Below are 16195 nucleotides of genomic sequence, written 5' to 3'. Positions count from 1 at the left end.
TTATGAACTTGCCCCCTATGATTGCTTCACTTCAAATCCCAAGCTTTCATGAAATTTACTATCCAAGCTTTCATGAAATTAACTATGCTTTTCAAAAAGAAAAAAGAAAAATGCAGACCTTCTTATAGGTCATGTATGGCTGTAGGTATGTTATTTGTGATACCATGCTTACATTCATACAAAGCAGAATTAAACTTTAAACTAAAACAAACTAGAGTTTTCTTCAACACTAGTAATATGTTAACAAACTAAATAGAAAGGGGTATACTTCAGACTACTATTTAAGGTAGCTGGAAATAATTCCATTATTGCCATGGGAATATATGCTAACGTTCATCTAGCTGATTACATTTGTCATTTTTGAAAAGTTGACTTTGCGGATGGGGAGATTTTAAGCTTACATATCACATTTTGTAATGACTTTGGGGGTGGGGAGATTTTAAGCTTACATATCACATTTTGTAAAGCAAGCGCAGTAATATGGAGATTTAATTGCCATGAAAAATCAATAGATGTTGCCACTGCTGACAATTACGTTTCTCAAGATGAACTGAAAAATATATGTAGAAATCAGAGACAGACATATGCAAAATATTATTCTGATGACTGCCAAATGCTTACATGTAAAATGTTCTCTTTAGTTGTTTAAAACTTAAAGATAATGTCTGCAGAAATTAGCTGCTTTGTCCTTAACTTTGTGATTTTTATTGTCTAATTATATTTTATATAAGCTCAAGTAACTGTCCAATATAATTTTTCACTTGGGTCTTTTCCTGGTCTAATAAAAGAAGAATATGGTTTCTTAAGTTTAAATTTGTAATCAAGAAAATGTGTGCTACAGTTTTGAAGGCAAAATATGCAACAGTCAAAGAAAATTATTCTTTGAGTCACAAACATTTGTACTTAATTTTAACTAAATACGCACTACCTGTAAGGTGAGTTGTCCTGGACTGGGGCATAGTGGGGTGGAGTATAAATAGGTTTAAAAAATAGTGTTCAGCTAGCCATATCAGTCCAGTGGCCACCTCATCAAAAAAAGCCAAAGCTTCAATGATCTACATACTAGAGTCAATGGTTTTTCATATTTTGGGCCACATATGGAGCCATCCGCCAGTCACTAGGCTGGTATATATATATATAAAAAAAAAGAATTTTACCATGTATATATCTTAGTCTCGCAATGGGAAGAAGCATTAGGCTATGTGATTAAGATAAATGCTTGAAATGTGGATGTTCAGGGATTTGACCATTAGTGTGCCTTGCTCATTTATTTAATTTAATATTTAATGTAATGTTCCAGAGCAGATTTGTTTGAGTGTACAGTTCAGTAATATGTGGGTGGGCTGCTTTAATGGGTATATTACAAATCAAGGAATATTTTAAAATTAGTAATCTATTGCATTTATTTGAGGTGTGCCCGTTTTTATTTGTATGGATCAGCAACCAAGGCTGCATATCATTTTAGATACAATAATTATGCATTTAGTATGAACTTTTCATGTTTTGGTGATTCCCAGTTTCAGTAGGGATGTGCTAGATATTATATTGCCACTTATTAGAGGAACATTTGGGAACCTAAATCACAGCCTACTTGCATTACTGTTGTGAAGACTGCATTCCGATGATGTGTAGTGTGCATTTAGGTTGGCTGAAATGCTTGTTGTAACCTGGGAACCAAGAATTGTACTGGATAGTACTAACTTCAAAGATAATCTGAATGAACGATATCCAAACTGCCCAAGATGTTAAAAACAGGTTTAATCCAAACGCATAAAAACAGTGAACACTCCAAAATAGCAGCACCAAAATCACCAATAACCCAGGTTTCGTTCCAAGGAAATGACTTCATCAGATTGGTGACATAGTACCACTAATATATACTAAAACACATTAAACAATTACACTTAATTGACACTTAATTAATTTAGTTTGAGTTGAAAACCAAACCCTAAAAGCACCAGCTTCTGCCTGTGTTTGCTTCATTGGTTTATCTTTACAAAGTTGCTTGTTGTAACCTCTTGTAGCATGCAGTATTCGGAAACAATGTGAATATATTTAATATTTGATTATGGATCTTAAGTTGAAGGGCATTATTGGAGTGTACGAGTTTTGGGATGAGTTCTGTGGTGACATTTGTTCCTGTCATAGCGATAGTGGAAATTAACATTCTGGAATGCTCAAAGCAGCAAAGCATCCAGACAGCACAAAAAGGATTGTACTTAAATGATAATTTAAAAGTCAAGCAGCAATGTTTTGCTATTTAAAATTTTTCCTTTGGGATTCTACATTACAGTTACATTTCCATTGTTATAATTTTTGTCTAGTAATGTGGGCTACTTTTCACTTCTTATAGTAATGAAACAATAATAAATAATAATATATATGTGTGTGCTGAAATAACCATAATATTCTTTTTCATATATATATATATATATATATATATATAGAGAGAGAGAGAGAGAGATGTATCTATATTTATCTGTCTATATATATATATATATACACACACACACACACACACACACACACACACACACACACACAAATATATATATATATATATATATATATATATATATATATATATATGTATGAAGAAGAATATTATGGTCATTTCAGCCCAGCCTATGTTTCCTACATCCAGCAGGAATATTAGTGGTTTAGTTCTACACCTACCCCCAATTATTCTTAATTTCTATGATGTATGGTTCCAATTGTCTTGCATGTATTCGGCGGTCAGATGTTGGTTGAAATGAGGTCAGTCCATTCTTACTCCCGGTGTGGGTTTATGCAAGAAAGTGCTTAGCTCAAGACAGGATGCTTCACTCAAATGCAAGCATCTTTTTCACGGCCAAAGAGGTAACTTTTCTTGGGGACAGATATATTTGTAAGGCATTGTATTGCAAAGTAGATAGACTGGTGGCATTACTTTCCTACTAGGTCATTCAGCAAATGGCTAGATTCCTTATTACATCAGGTTTTGCTATAGGGTCATTGGTATATTTGGATTACACCTATCATCGATCAGGCAATGTACTCACATTTTAAGGCTTAATCAAGAGAGAGATAATAGCACAGATGATGGTTATCCTTTTCCCCACTACCCTGTGGCCTGTCTATTAAATTTCCTCCATTAATTTGGCCTCTAACAAGAAAGAAGAGGATTTTTGTCTAATTCACCATCTGCCTTGCACAACCAGTTGTTCCATCAGTGACTTTGTCAACAGACAGCAATCCAGAGTATACTATGCTTCACTGGAGCAAGATGACAAGGTCATCTAGGAATTTTCCAGCCCATGGCTTTGCAAGATAATACTCAATTGGCTTTCCACCTTCTTCACATCAGAGAAGACGATTGGCCTAGTTTAGGCTTTATTTTCGATTACAAATTCTTGTTTGACAGGGTCATGCCCACGGGCTGCTCTGTAGCTTGCTCAGATTTTGAAACATTCAGTTTTGCCTTACACTGGAGTTGGCAGCACCAGACCCCAGCCCAAGTTGCTATTCATTATTTAGACAGTTACTTAATAATAGAAGAAAGAAAGGAGGGTACCCAAGGAGGCCTGACAATTTTTTTATTTTCTTTTTTTCTCTGTTAGTTGGAAGTGCTTTTAACTAACCACAAGTTGGAAGGCCCCAGTCAAGCCATTAACTTAGTGAGCTTAGTGGTCATTGTTTCAGTCACTGCATTTAAGCTGCCACAAGACATGTTATTACATCTCAACTCCACAATTGACAGTTTTCTTAAAGCTAGAAATGTTAGAGTCAGTAAAGCTGTACAGGCTAATAAATTTTGTTTTCAGGGCCATTGCACCAGGCAGGACCTATCTCAGATCCCTTACCAGCTTGCCAAAGGGTGGCAAATAAAAACACCATCAGGTGCAGATTACTCATAGCATTCAGGGTGATCTTTGTTTGTTAGAGCAGATTTTTGCTCCAGTACAATGAATTTACTCTTTGGAGAAATTCTTGGTCATCTTCCAGTTAGGGTAGCCACACTTCTTTGGGAAGAACATTTTTCCAAGGCTAGGGTTCTATTTTATTTGGATAATCTAGCTGTGCTCCAGGGCCTCAAAAAAAATGATTTTCAAAGTACAGATGGGTGCACTAGCTGATACGGTTGTTAATTTTGTTAAATATGCAGATCATTTTGCGTTTTTCAAGTCGTGCCATACCTTGTAGTGACAGTGGCATAGCTGAAAGTTTATCATGTTTCCAGATCTCGTCAATTGGCAGCAGAGGCAAATCAAGTGGGGACACCCATTTTTCAGGAAGTTTGGCTTATTAGCAAAGAGTAGCACACATGCTTTTGTTCAAGTCCTGTGCCCTAAATACCAAAAAGGCTTATCCCTCTTACTATCAAGTATTTAATACATTCTACAAAGGCTTACCTTGTCTATCCTAACACTGGAATGTTTTTCCTGTTTTCTTCTGTGGCAGCTCTTAACCCCAGGATGCTTGCTGAAGAAAGCACCCAACACTTTATTCATACCTCTGGCTGCATTAGGTTTATTAGCTCATTTTCTGGGGCTCCCTGATTTATCCACTCACTGGCTTGTCATCAGATTACTGAAGGGGTGGGAATACTTCAAAGAAGGTTCATAAGACCCCAGAAAGCTGACTGTCTACTTCCTTTTAGGCCCCATTGTCAAGGGAGTTTATCATTCGTCTGAAGTTATTATTCCTTTGTACTGTGGGCTGCCTTGTTTACTTGGTTGTATGCTGGAGTTTCAGAGCAAGTGAGATGATACAATCCATTTATTGGGATGATATCTTCACATCTAAGGATTAACGGTCTAGTTTGGTTGAGAAAGTCAGAAAGAGTCAAGGTCAATAAGGGGTTCACGTTTGCTTGGGAGCAGCAATCCCTTATCTTACTTGACCAGTTCATTAAATCTATCTCTTCTAGAAGGTAATGCCTAACACCTATTTTCTGTGTGAAGTAAGGATGATTGATTAATCCTCCTGAGGTCACTGCAATCCTTTTTGAAAGTGTCTTGCAATGGGGCATCCTCATCCATGGTTACTGCTTACATTCTTTCTGAATAGTTAAGACCTCATACCTAGCAATGGGAAGTAATTCAAACAAAGTCTGAAAAAAACAGGGGGATGGCAGTGTGATGCCTTCCTCTCTTAAATCAGTAATTAACATTAGTCTTTTACTTTTCTGGAAAGAATGTCCTGTGGACTTGGGGGCATTATTTTATCCAGAGAGATGCTTGGTGGGCAGTGATCCAACTGAAGGGCTGCATACATTTTCAGCATCACAACCTTTGGGAAGTTTGATGGTTTGATTTGGTTTGTCAGGGTTGTCATGGTTTTAGCTATGAGACACATGGCAACAGCTACTGAACAAACCAGACTCACTGACCACCTTGACTACTCACTTGGGGGTTAATGACTTAATCCAGGTCCAAAGAATCTTGAGTTGATTAGGATATTATCTGACCTTAATAGGCTATGCATACCAGATGCAGACATGGTCCTTTTATGGACAACCATACTACTAAGACTTCAATGGAAAGGTGCAATTAGCGATACAGCTATCAAACTATGAAGACATTTTATTATACAGCAGACAGCTGAAGCAGCAACATTAACCGGCTTCTAACTTATTGAGCTAAGTGTCATATCAAGGCCAGGCAAAGACTTTAATGACTCGATGGCACCCATATGAATGTTTTGTGTTTTGGCTTATTTATTTACAGTTCTCTGGCTGCCACTGACTATTTTAGCATTTTAATTAATTACTGATGTCATTATTTGTTTATTATGTGTTTGGATCAGTGGGGCATTATTAATGGAGAATGAGGCCTTTGAAGGGGGAACCGAATGCACAACATGCTGGTGGGAGGGTGCCTCATGGCTTGACTCTCTTGTCTTCTCCCATTATATTTCAATGGCCTCTTGCTGTACTGGTAGGTTGGGAAGGAAGAAGAGGCATAGCCAAAGACAGTTCAATTGGTGTGATGGGTTAAGCATGAGTTTTCTAGTTAATATGAATTCTCCAAGGCGGATTGGCACATACACTCAGAATATATATTTGGAGGCAAGAAAGGACTTGGTTATGCCAACAGACCATATTGGTTACACCATGTTTATGAATTTCTTAATGTTGTTGTTATGTTGTCTTTGAAACAGAATGGATATCTGTCTTTGTGATGTTATTATCTTTGTTAAACCACCTGCAAAGGCAAGTTGTATAGTTTTAGACTCATCTTTAGAGAACAAACCCTTCTTCCCTGTACATTGAGTTGTCCTAAAGCAGGGCATAGTGGGTCAGAGCTTAAATGGGTTTATATAACCCATCTTCAGTGTTTTAGAGAGTCATATTACTCTGGTGACTGGCTCATCAAAACCCTCCCCTCCCACTATTTACAGTAAGAGTCTCTTGTATACCTCCTGGGATTTATTCCATGCAAGAGGCAGTGGGTGCTTTGTGGCTTGACCCCCTTTGTATTTCCCCATTATACTTCAGTGTCCTCCTCTACTATTGGCAGGCAGAAGGACAGAAGAGGCATGATCAAAGGCAATTCAATTAAGGGTTATGGGTTAAGGCCACATTTGATGGTTAATATGAGGTGCCTCAGGGGGCTTGGTATAGACACTCAGAATATGCATTTGGTGGCTGAAATGGGCTTAGTTACGACATGTTTATGAATTGTTTAATGTTATTCTCATGATGCCTATGATGTAGAGGTGATATCTGCCTATGTGATATTATTATCAGTATTCAAAGACAATCTGTGTGGGGGGGTTGATTCTTCTCTGGAGGACAACTATTATTCCATTCTGTTTATACGTATAGGGCTAGATTCAATAAAGCCACCGCTAAGTGTACATGATATGTATTCAATAAAATTCTTATCACATTTTTTGTGCTTTCTAGTCACTCAGAAAGATTACACTAAGTGTCATGTAGTCTATACTTTGCGGTAACCTTTATGAATCCCTGTCAATATTTAAAGATAAGACTTGTAAAGCTAACATGAGGAGGAAGAAGGTGTGCATTATGTCAGTGTTGTCTGTTCACGCAGAACAGTGTACAGCTAGTGCACACTTACTGTAGGCATTAAGTATTGTTTGCCTTGTTGTTATTTTTAGTTTTCCTAATATGGAGGCATTTCTTTCAATAAAATCCACCCTCCATAAATGTGGCCACCACCAAAACAGGTGTCACTACATAAAAGAAAAATAAATGTCATGCTATATGTCAATACCTAAAATAATTTATTAAAAACAATTCAAACTGGTAAAGATGCCTCAGTAGTAGTCCTTTGGGGTGATAAAAAATGAACACATTAATATATATATATATATATATATATATATATATATATATATATATATATATATATATATAAAATATATATGTGTGTGTGTGTGTGTGTGTATGTGTGTGTGCCTTTACAAGTCATTCAATTATTTCAATTATTTTAATATCCTATTTTCTGAAAATATGAGTGTTACTGCAGACCTATTTTTCTATGAGAGTACACAGAGTTCTGAACAGGTTAATGAGCACAGAGAGAACAGCCTCTGGAAAGAGATGTCAGTCATCAAATGTTGTTAGTTTTCACACTTAGACCAAAAAGAGAATAAAAGAACGAACACAAATTCAGTCAGAGATTTTGTTCTTGTCAGAAGTATAGAATGTCTCATGTTATAACTTGATGACTCCAGCCGCAACTACATGGATAAAGATTTGTAAGTAGTACAATTTGCCATGATCTATTTTTTCATGACAGGACAGATTTAGGGCATGTGTAATTCCTTTGTCATTAGCTGACTACTTACATACGGTTCCTTGAACTTAGAATATAGCCTCTAACTGCTAAGCTCTCATTTTTACTTTTAATCAAATTTTCTAAACTCAACAACTTGTCTTTGAAAAACAGTTAAAATGTTGTATGTTTAGTTAATTTTTAAATGAAAAAATAAAGCAAATAATTTAATAAAGGTTGCATGTCAGAAACTAAGCTCTCATTTTTACTTTTAATCAAATTTTCTAAACTCAACAACTTGTCTTTGAAAAACAGTTAAAATGTTGTATGTTTAGTTAATTTTTAAATGAAAAAATAAAGCAAATAATTTAATAAAGGTTGCATGTCAGAAAATTACAAAACACATCATATTTAATAAGATTGTTGCATATTGCAATAAGAAACACTATAGCGTATATTATTCTGTTTTAGCATTGTTACATATGTCGTCATTAAAAGATCAGTGTTGTTCATTTTTGTAGTTTCAAACACTTGCCGAAAAGGAACTTTACTAGTGGCAGTCTTGCTTATGAAATGTTCTACAACATATCAAATAAACATTTTAATACACATAGGAGAAGAAGAAGACAGCAAATGCATACAACTCTGTTGCACATGAATTTAATGGGTGTCATCCATTGCCTGTACTAATCTAAAAGAAATGCAGCTCTCTCAAAATGATTATAAAATTATGTGTGAAATTAATGGATGTTTCATTATAGAAACATCTCAGAACATGTCCTTGAATTGGATAATGGTAAATCATTTCTTTGGCAGTTATGAAGAAGGGTCTGTATGGCAGTGAGAAGTATAATTCCAGTAGTCTTGAAATGATTTTATTACACAAGCTCACATCATATTGTGAGCATTGACCCTTTGATGCACACTATATTGCTGCTAACGTTGTTTCTTTCTATTATTATTTCTTTGCACTGTTTCAGTGACATTAGCACATTATGCCATTACATCGTTTTTTGACATTTTCTGTAATATAGATTGTTACTTGAGATATAGTATTATGTTCCAGGAACATCTGTTTTCTTTTCTTTAACTTACACATTGCTCTTCATTTTTATGTGAACTGCTACATTTATATAATGTCACTTGCATTAATATCCCATTTGAAGAAAGAACTGTGTACTGAATAAAAATCATATTTTAAAAGCATACAGTAATACTTCTCATTAATAGTGTTGGAATAATAAAATGTTAGTTGTCTAAACTATAAACTGATACTGGGCCTAGACCTATATCATATGATCAGTGATTTTGGTCAGTTGTAAAGCTAGAAAGCTATAGGTCCTTATGAGCAAAGTTCGTTTTTAACTTACAAGAAAAGACGTGTAGCTAGTCATTAGTTTTGCAGCACAGCCTTCAGAAAAAAATGGATTTGAATATTTTTATTATAATGAAATGCTGTGCCATGGGGTCATAAGCTTAGCAATGAGTTTGTATAGGCATATAATCTCTGATTCATTGAAAGGACATAAATTATAACCTTTTAGTAGTACATTTAGTTCCCTCAAAGAAACAAGACTGTTATTACCTTCATAGAGCAGACTGCCACTTGAGTACTTAAATGGATTTTTAAAAGGAATGTTTAATGAAACATTGTTTTATTGTATTTCAGTCTCTGGAATGTACTATGAGACATCCAGAAGATAATCGAAATCAGATCCGAGAACTTGCCCAGACCTTGACTGATGGCAGGGTCCTGGACGAACTCATTAATGAGAAACTGGAAAAATTTAACAACCGCTGGGAAGAACTTCAGCAACAGGTAGGTGATAAACTTAGTTAGCAAATGTTGGACTGCTTTAAAATGCTCCTTAACACTGCTTGTTTTAATCATACTCTCGACATTGCATTTCCTTTAATGCGTTTTGTGGAATTATGAAGCAGGATGACAATTCATTGATTTTAGAATGCTTGTGTAAAAGTCAAAACCCTGCATCTCTAATGAACTATTGTTATTAATGCCCATGTGATTAATTAGCTTAGTCAGACACTGATTCACAGTCATTGGAATTTTATACATTTGACTAAATATTTTCTTAATTTTGATGATACAGCAAAAGTGCATTAAAAAACATTTTTTGTATAACAAATGCATTAATGTACTGCATTTGTTATACAAAATAATCTAAACATTTTATTACTGTAAATGTTAATAAGTATAGTTAAGACACTATGAAATCAAGCAAAACATGGATAATATTTTCTCAAATAAGGCTTTTATTGTTGCCTTCATTAATTGTAACCATTAACATGATAAATATGCTAAGTTATCTCATTCAAACCTCATAAAGTAAAACTTGGGTTGGGTGTGGACAGCAAGATTATAGACACACATGAATTAATGCAACACATTTCAAACCATGATTACAAAGTGGCAAACATTCTCATAGAGTATGGAAACAGTTCAGAAACTGAACTCAGAAACACTAAAGTGTCTGCTTTAAATTGTTTTCGTATATAAATATGTTAATGTTGGTCATGTATCATATTTTCATTCATTCTTTCATTGCACATTTTATCTTGTTCAGGGGTACCAGGGAGCCAGAGTTTTTCAGTCGCTAGTGAGTACAGGGCTCAGAAAGTAACCCTGAAGATGTCATTAGTCTAGTGTATCAGAGGATACACACAGAGACTGGCTAACCCATCACATATACTTATGATATGTTTGGAGGAACAGCATATTTTATATATAGAAGAAAACAGGATGGATAAACAAAAACCCTTGCAGTCCTTGAAGATTTCATGCAAAAGGCACCCATCTGAGAGCCAGACCTGAGAACCTAGTGCTGTATGGCAGCAATGCTTACTGCACGACCACTATGCTGTTCATGTGTGGCATTTATAATTCTGAATTACCACAATGAAGAATATAGGGTGTGAAAGGCTGTAGTGCACAATAAAATTCATCTCATACCAATCTCAACACAGATTCCACTTGACTCCCCAGAGTAGTTTTCATTAGATCCATAGTGAGACCTGAAGGACTGAATGACTACAGCTCACATCATATCTTGTGCCATTTGCAAAACAGACTATGCAGAGACTTGCACAGTCAAGATTAACTAAAGAACCTAGGAAGCTTTTATTCACCTAGATGGGCAATACACCATAGCAATTTTTTTTGTTTGTTATAGCTGGTATCCCCAGCTCTGTGCCTGTTCATATACAACAGCAACTTTCCCACCATTTATAACCCTCCAGTTTTCCCTACCACACATTTTATAAAATGCTCTGAGCTTAATCAGTATGTCAGGGCCAGGGTCTAGTACTGGACCTGATCTTGGAGTGTGCCATTGCAAACTGGTAGAGTAAGTGCCATAAGTACAGGTGATGATTAGTAGGTAGCCCTGCTTTTCCATTTCCTTGCCTGATAATATTACAGTAAAGTGGGAGAGTCTAGCCCTCCCACTTTGATTCCTGCATTTGTCTCATCTGACTGATGCAAAAGTCTTGCCCCTCCTAGCAAATGCTACCCAGTCTAAACAGTAAGGGGTAGATTAACCCAGCTTCCCTTTTTCCAGTTTCTTTCCTCTTCATGGGACACAGACTAGGCAGTAAAATAATGTGTCCTGATTTTTAAGAAATTTCCTCGATGTCCTTTAATGTTTTGCATTTTTCCCAAATACTGAAGGTAAGTGGTTGAGACCTAAATGAAAATTGCATGAACAAACTTTTGGCCAGATGTACCTACTTTCTAAGCCCTTTATACCTATATTCAATGCTTGGAGGTTGGGAGGTATGTATTTTTCAACTGCCATAAGAGGTACATATGGCCAGCCTTCCCTCAACCACAGTGTGTGGAAAGAAGTCACATACACATTGCAATAAATGTGATCTTATGTCAAACAAATGCTTTTCTCATCTAGAGGAACATGGATTTCACAAGATAAGTAATACTGTGGTAACATGCAATGCCTGAAACATAATCTACATTGCATAATGTTGCTGTGCTGCCTTCATATGTATGAAACAACACGTGCCCAAAAGGACAGAATTTCTATATATCTCAGTTAAAAAAAACTCATCGGATCACTAAAATGTTATATTTTGTTCTATTGGCTTTGATGCAGTTTTCCAAAGTTCTGATGTTCACAAGGAATGTTTACAAAACATTTCTGATAAAAAAGAAAGAATGTGGATTGTAAACATGGGGGCTTTGTTACCCCCCCCAGATTAATTAACTAAATATATTAATTTCTTTCTTTAAATGGAAAACAAATAAGGCAACTGTTTCTTTTGTCTTTTTTTGTTTTATTTATTACTCCCTAATGATATTGGTGTATTTTGGCAAAGTCACTTACTTCAAATGATATATAAACCTGTTAATTTCTAACGTGTTCAGATTTTCTTTAGTACTGAGGAAGCTGTGGATAGCAGGGAAACCGATTTGCAGCTGGTGTACTGAATGTAATTTTATCCATTAAACACAATCATTCATTCCCTCTTCTTGACTGCTGCTTTTATGAGAATTTTTTATTTATGCGTTTATGTATGTATGTAGGTAGATAATAAATGTAGTATGATATTTCTGTAGCTAAACTAAAAATGCAAAAAAAAAAAGAGAGAAAATATTTATGGACTTGATTAATGATTTAAACAAAATGTGTCAGCAGATTTCAAATCAAAATGTAGCATTAACATTATAAAAGATTAAGCTTTCATCAAATGTGCTAAGCAATTATGTGGATCAGCCAATGGATACAGATTTATGTATCTAATCTTAATGAGAAAGAATCTAGTCAAAACTAAAAGGCTAATACATTACTTAGTACCTGATAATGAGGATATAAAAATAATTCCTGAATTATATGGTTTCCCCAAAATGTTTTACACATTTTAAATAAGTATGTTTTTAATTAGAAGAAGAATCACATTTCCTCTCGCATATTTGTTTTGATTAATTACATATTTGGCTTTGATTACCTGGAAGATGAGATGGGACAGCACCCCTTTCCATTAAATGCCCATTATGGCTCAAGGCTTCATTTATTTGTAGGGTCAGTTAGCAAAAGCTAAAAAAGTATTTACTATGTTATACTTTGCAGACATTCAGCATGTTAAGCTTACATGCATTCACAGAAAACTCATTATGTGAGATATATATATATATATATATATATATATATATATATATATATATATATATATATATATATATATATGGGTTCCATACACTAGATCGAATTTACACTAATTCAAAATAGTGCATGGAATGCTCACTGCAGTGAAAGTGCACTTAATCGAAAGTGCACTTATGCGAAGTTCAGTACAACGAACGGGTGTTGTACTGAACTTCCATGCAGTACACACGGACCTTAGGGTTAGGGCAAGGGTCATAGTAAGGGGATAGCCCGTAGGGCTATCCCCCTTACCATTACCCGTGCCCTAACACTAAGGTCTGTGATGACTGCAGCACAGTGACGGACGTAGCAATGTCCTCCACTATGCGACGATAGTCAAGGACCTTAGGGTTAGGGCATGGGTTAGGCTAAGGGGATAGCTTTACTAACTATCCCCTTACCCTAACCTGTGCCTTAACCCTAAGGTCTGTGACTATCACACCATAGTGGAGGACATAGCTTGTTTTTTATGTCCTCCACTCTGCTGCGGTGTTTTCGGTGAAGTGCACCTACACAAAAGTTCACTTTTGTTAAAGTGAACTTTCGCAGAAGTGAGGCTTCCTAGTACAAGTTCGAAGTAGTGAACTTTTGTTCTTGTAATAGGAATCCATATATATATATATATATATATATATATATATATATATATATATATATATATATATATATATATATATATATATATAGATATAGATATATATATATATATACACACACACACACACACACACACACACACACACACACACACACACACACACACACATAAACACACACACACACACACACACACACACACACACACACACACATAGAGTTCCTATTACCTTATCGGACGTTTATGTTAGCGAATACCTAAATGTCAATCTGGTAATGGCAAAAGCAAAAAAAATGCAAACGGCTGATTTAATGCAGGGAAAGAATTCCCTTGGCCGTTATGCAGATTTTGCCCCTTTCCAAACTGTAGATCAATCTCAGAGTTAGTATGTTTAGTTAGGGGGATGGGGGGCACAGCCCCCCACTTCATTTTGGTTTAATTTTTTTTTTTTTTTTTTTTTTTTTGCGGACGATAAAATTCATTCCCTACATTAAATTGGCTGTTTGTGGTTTTAAATTCTCGATATTACCAAGTTGACATTTAGGCATTCGCTAACCTAAACATTAGATCGGGTAATATAGATGCTTATACATATACACAGTCTCACATTTTAGTTTATCGAAGATGTGTTTGGTTAAATAATGGAAAATGTGCAAGTTTAACCAAGTGGTCTTATGCATGTTAGTAAATCAGGTTAGTGGGTTTTTATAAGGAATCTTTGGTTATGTGTGGGTGTCTGTGGCTTAAGGTTAGAGTTAAGATTAGATACATGTGCATATCTGTGTGTGTGTGTGTGTGTGTGTGTGTGTGTGTGTGTGTGTGTGTGTGTGTGTGTGTGTGTATCCCACTCTGACCAGAAATGTGGATATATAAATATGCAAACATGCACACACATATACGTCTATGGCTCTATGTATCTATGTGTATATATAAATATATACATATATATATATATATATATATATATATATATATATATATATGTAGAGGCTAAGTTTTTCTTACAGTTTCTATTGAATGGTTTGTCTGTGTATCCTTTTGACCCTTTGGTTTGGATGTTAGTTGGGATATTTTATGGATGTCAGCTGGGCTTAAAGACCCTGCATTTCCATCCACTTATGCTGTGTAGACAATGTCATTAAAAAAGCTGAAACATGCATGTCCACAGAAGGTGGATTTTATTTTTTTTGCCTTAATGTAGCCATAAAGACTTAAAAAGTAAAAAAAGTAATGGACATTCAGAAGCTGTGTGAAACACTTCATGCCCTTAAGAGGTCATTTGCATACATCTTATGGGCCTCCGTTACATTAGTTTTAAGTTATCACATGGTGAAAACTGTAGCTGGGCTATGTTTTTCTTGCAATTTTTACTGAATGGTTTGTCTGTGTGTGACCTATTTAAGCTTTGGTTTGCTTTCTATATATAGCAAATTAGGCATGTGTATATTTCATTCAAGCAATTAAAATTCATTTGCGACCACTAACAAGGAGATTATAATAATAAACTTATGATGATGTTTATGATATTTGTATGCTTTGACTTCATAAGAAGCGAACATAGTAATATGGATGATAAATATGTTGGACTTTTTCACTGAAAGGTATATTTTCACTGAGTTTTTAAAATTGTGGATGGCATGAAATATTTGAATAAGAGGGGTACTTATTAATGGGGTATGTATAAAGGCAAATGTAGCACTGTTTTGTTGGTAGTTTTCAATGAAATCTTAAATTGTAACTGGGATGAAATTTTATTTATAACTGTTGGGAATGAGTCTCAGAGTTAATGAATGTATCATTAGATGATCACCACTAGTATTCTTAGATTTGGAGTGAATGTTAAGTGATGGTTCTGTGAGAATAGGGCTCTGGGGAGTGTGCATGTGTATAACTATCGATCGACATTTGTTTACTGGAAAGTCCACTGGGCTACGTTAACCCATTTTTAGTGGAGACCCAGGGAGAAAAGCTCCAGAGAATTTATATAAAATACAAAAAGTGCAAAACTGGCAAACTAAGCAACTTTGAGCAAAAGATAAAACATTTTTTTACAAAAACATATTATAGGATACAGAGATTACAAAATAAATAAAAGCAGTTACTTGCAAACCAAAATGACTTTCATAATATGTATTAAGGTTAAATAAAGAAATTAACGAGTCTACATAGATGTTGTGAAGAGACTTACGACAAATTTAGTTTAATTAATTAGGTAGATTCAAAAGGGTATTAAGTGCAAACCAGTGATATGTTTCACTGATGTAGTTACTTTTAAATTTTATAATTATTTTATATGATCAATCCAGTTTGTTTCTGTGAGATTTGATGAGAGACATTTAATGAAAACTGATCAGCATAGAGAAAACTATGGGGTAGACAGGTGAGAGAATGTGGATTTAGAAAATGTTTATCTGTTTATTTTATTTTATTTTTTATATTTGCTGAGTACACTGGACCCATGTCAGACATGATGTGGGATCAGAAAGCAAAACTCAGAGATGCAAAAATAAAACAGACTAAAGCAGAATAAATGGCAGTAATTGCTAATCAGGAAAAGAAAAATAAGCAAGAGGCATTGCATACAAAACAGACATACACTGTAAAAGTATATACAATAGATTGAAATGAAAAGAGAAAAAAAATAAAAATATATACAATGATAAAAAAGAGATAAAGGGTAATCCAGGAAAAGAAAG

The 16195-nt window shown here is 35.0% G+C and overlaps 1 protein-coding gene across 9 annotated transcripts in view; it reads left to right on the top strand.

Moving 5' to 3' along the window:
- The window catches only part of DMD (dystrophin), a 9298038-nt gene that overhangs the window by 3300682 nt on the left and 5981161 nt on the right, over positions 1-16195 (top strand). For all 9 annotated transcript variants that reach the window (XM_044072398.1, XM_044072396.1, XM_044072400.1 and 6 more), the window contains one exon: positions 9394-9543. In XM_044072398.1, the coding sequence (XP_043928333.1) occupies positions 9394-9543 (150 nt within the window). The remainder of the gene's footprint in view (positions 1-9393; positions 9544-16195) is intronic.

Source organism: Protopterus annectens, chromosome 5.part0, assembly GCF_019279795.1.
Source record: "Protopterus annectens isolate FY-2018-M chromosome 5.part0, PAN1.0, whole genome shotgun sequence".
Lineage (NCBI taxonomy): Eukaryota > Metazoa > Chordata > Ceratodontiformes > Protopteridae > Protopterus > Protopterus annectens.
Note: the sequence above shows the minus strand (reverse complement) of the source record. Positions and strands in the feature narration are given on the sequence as shown.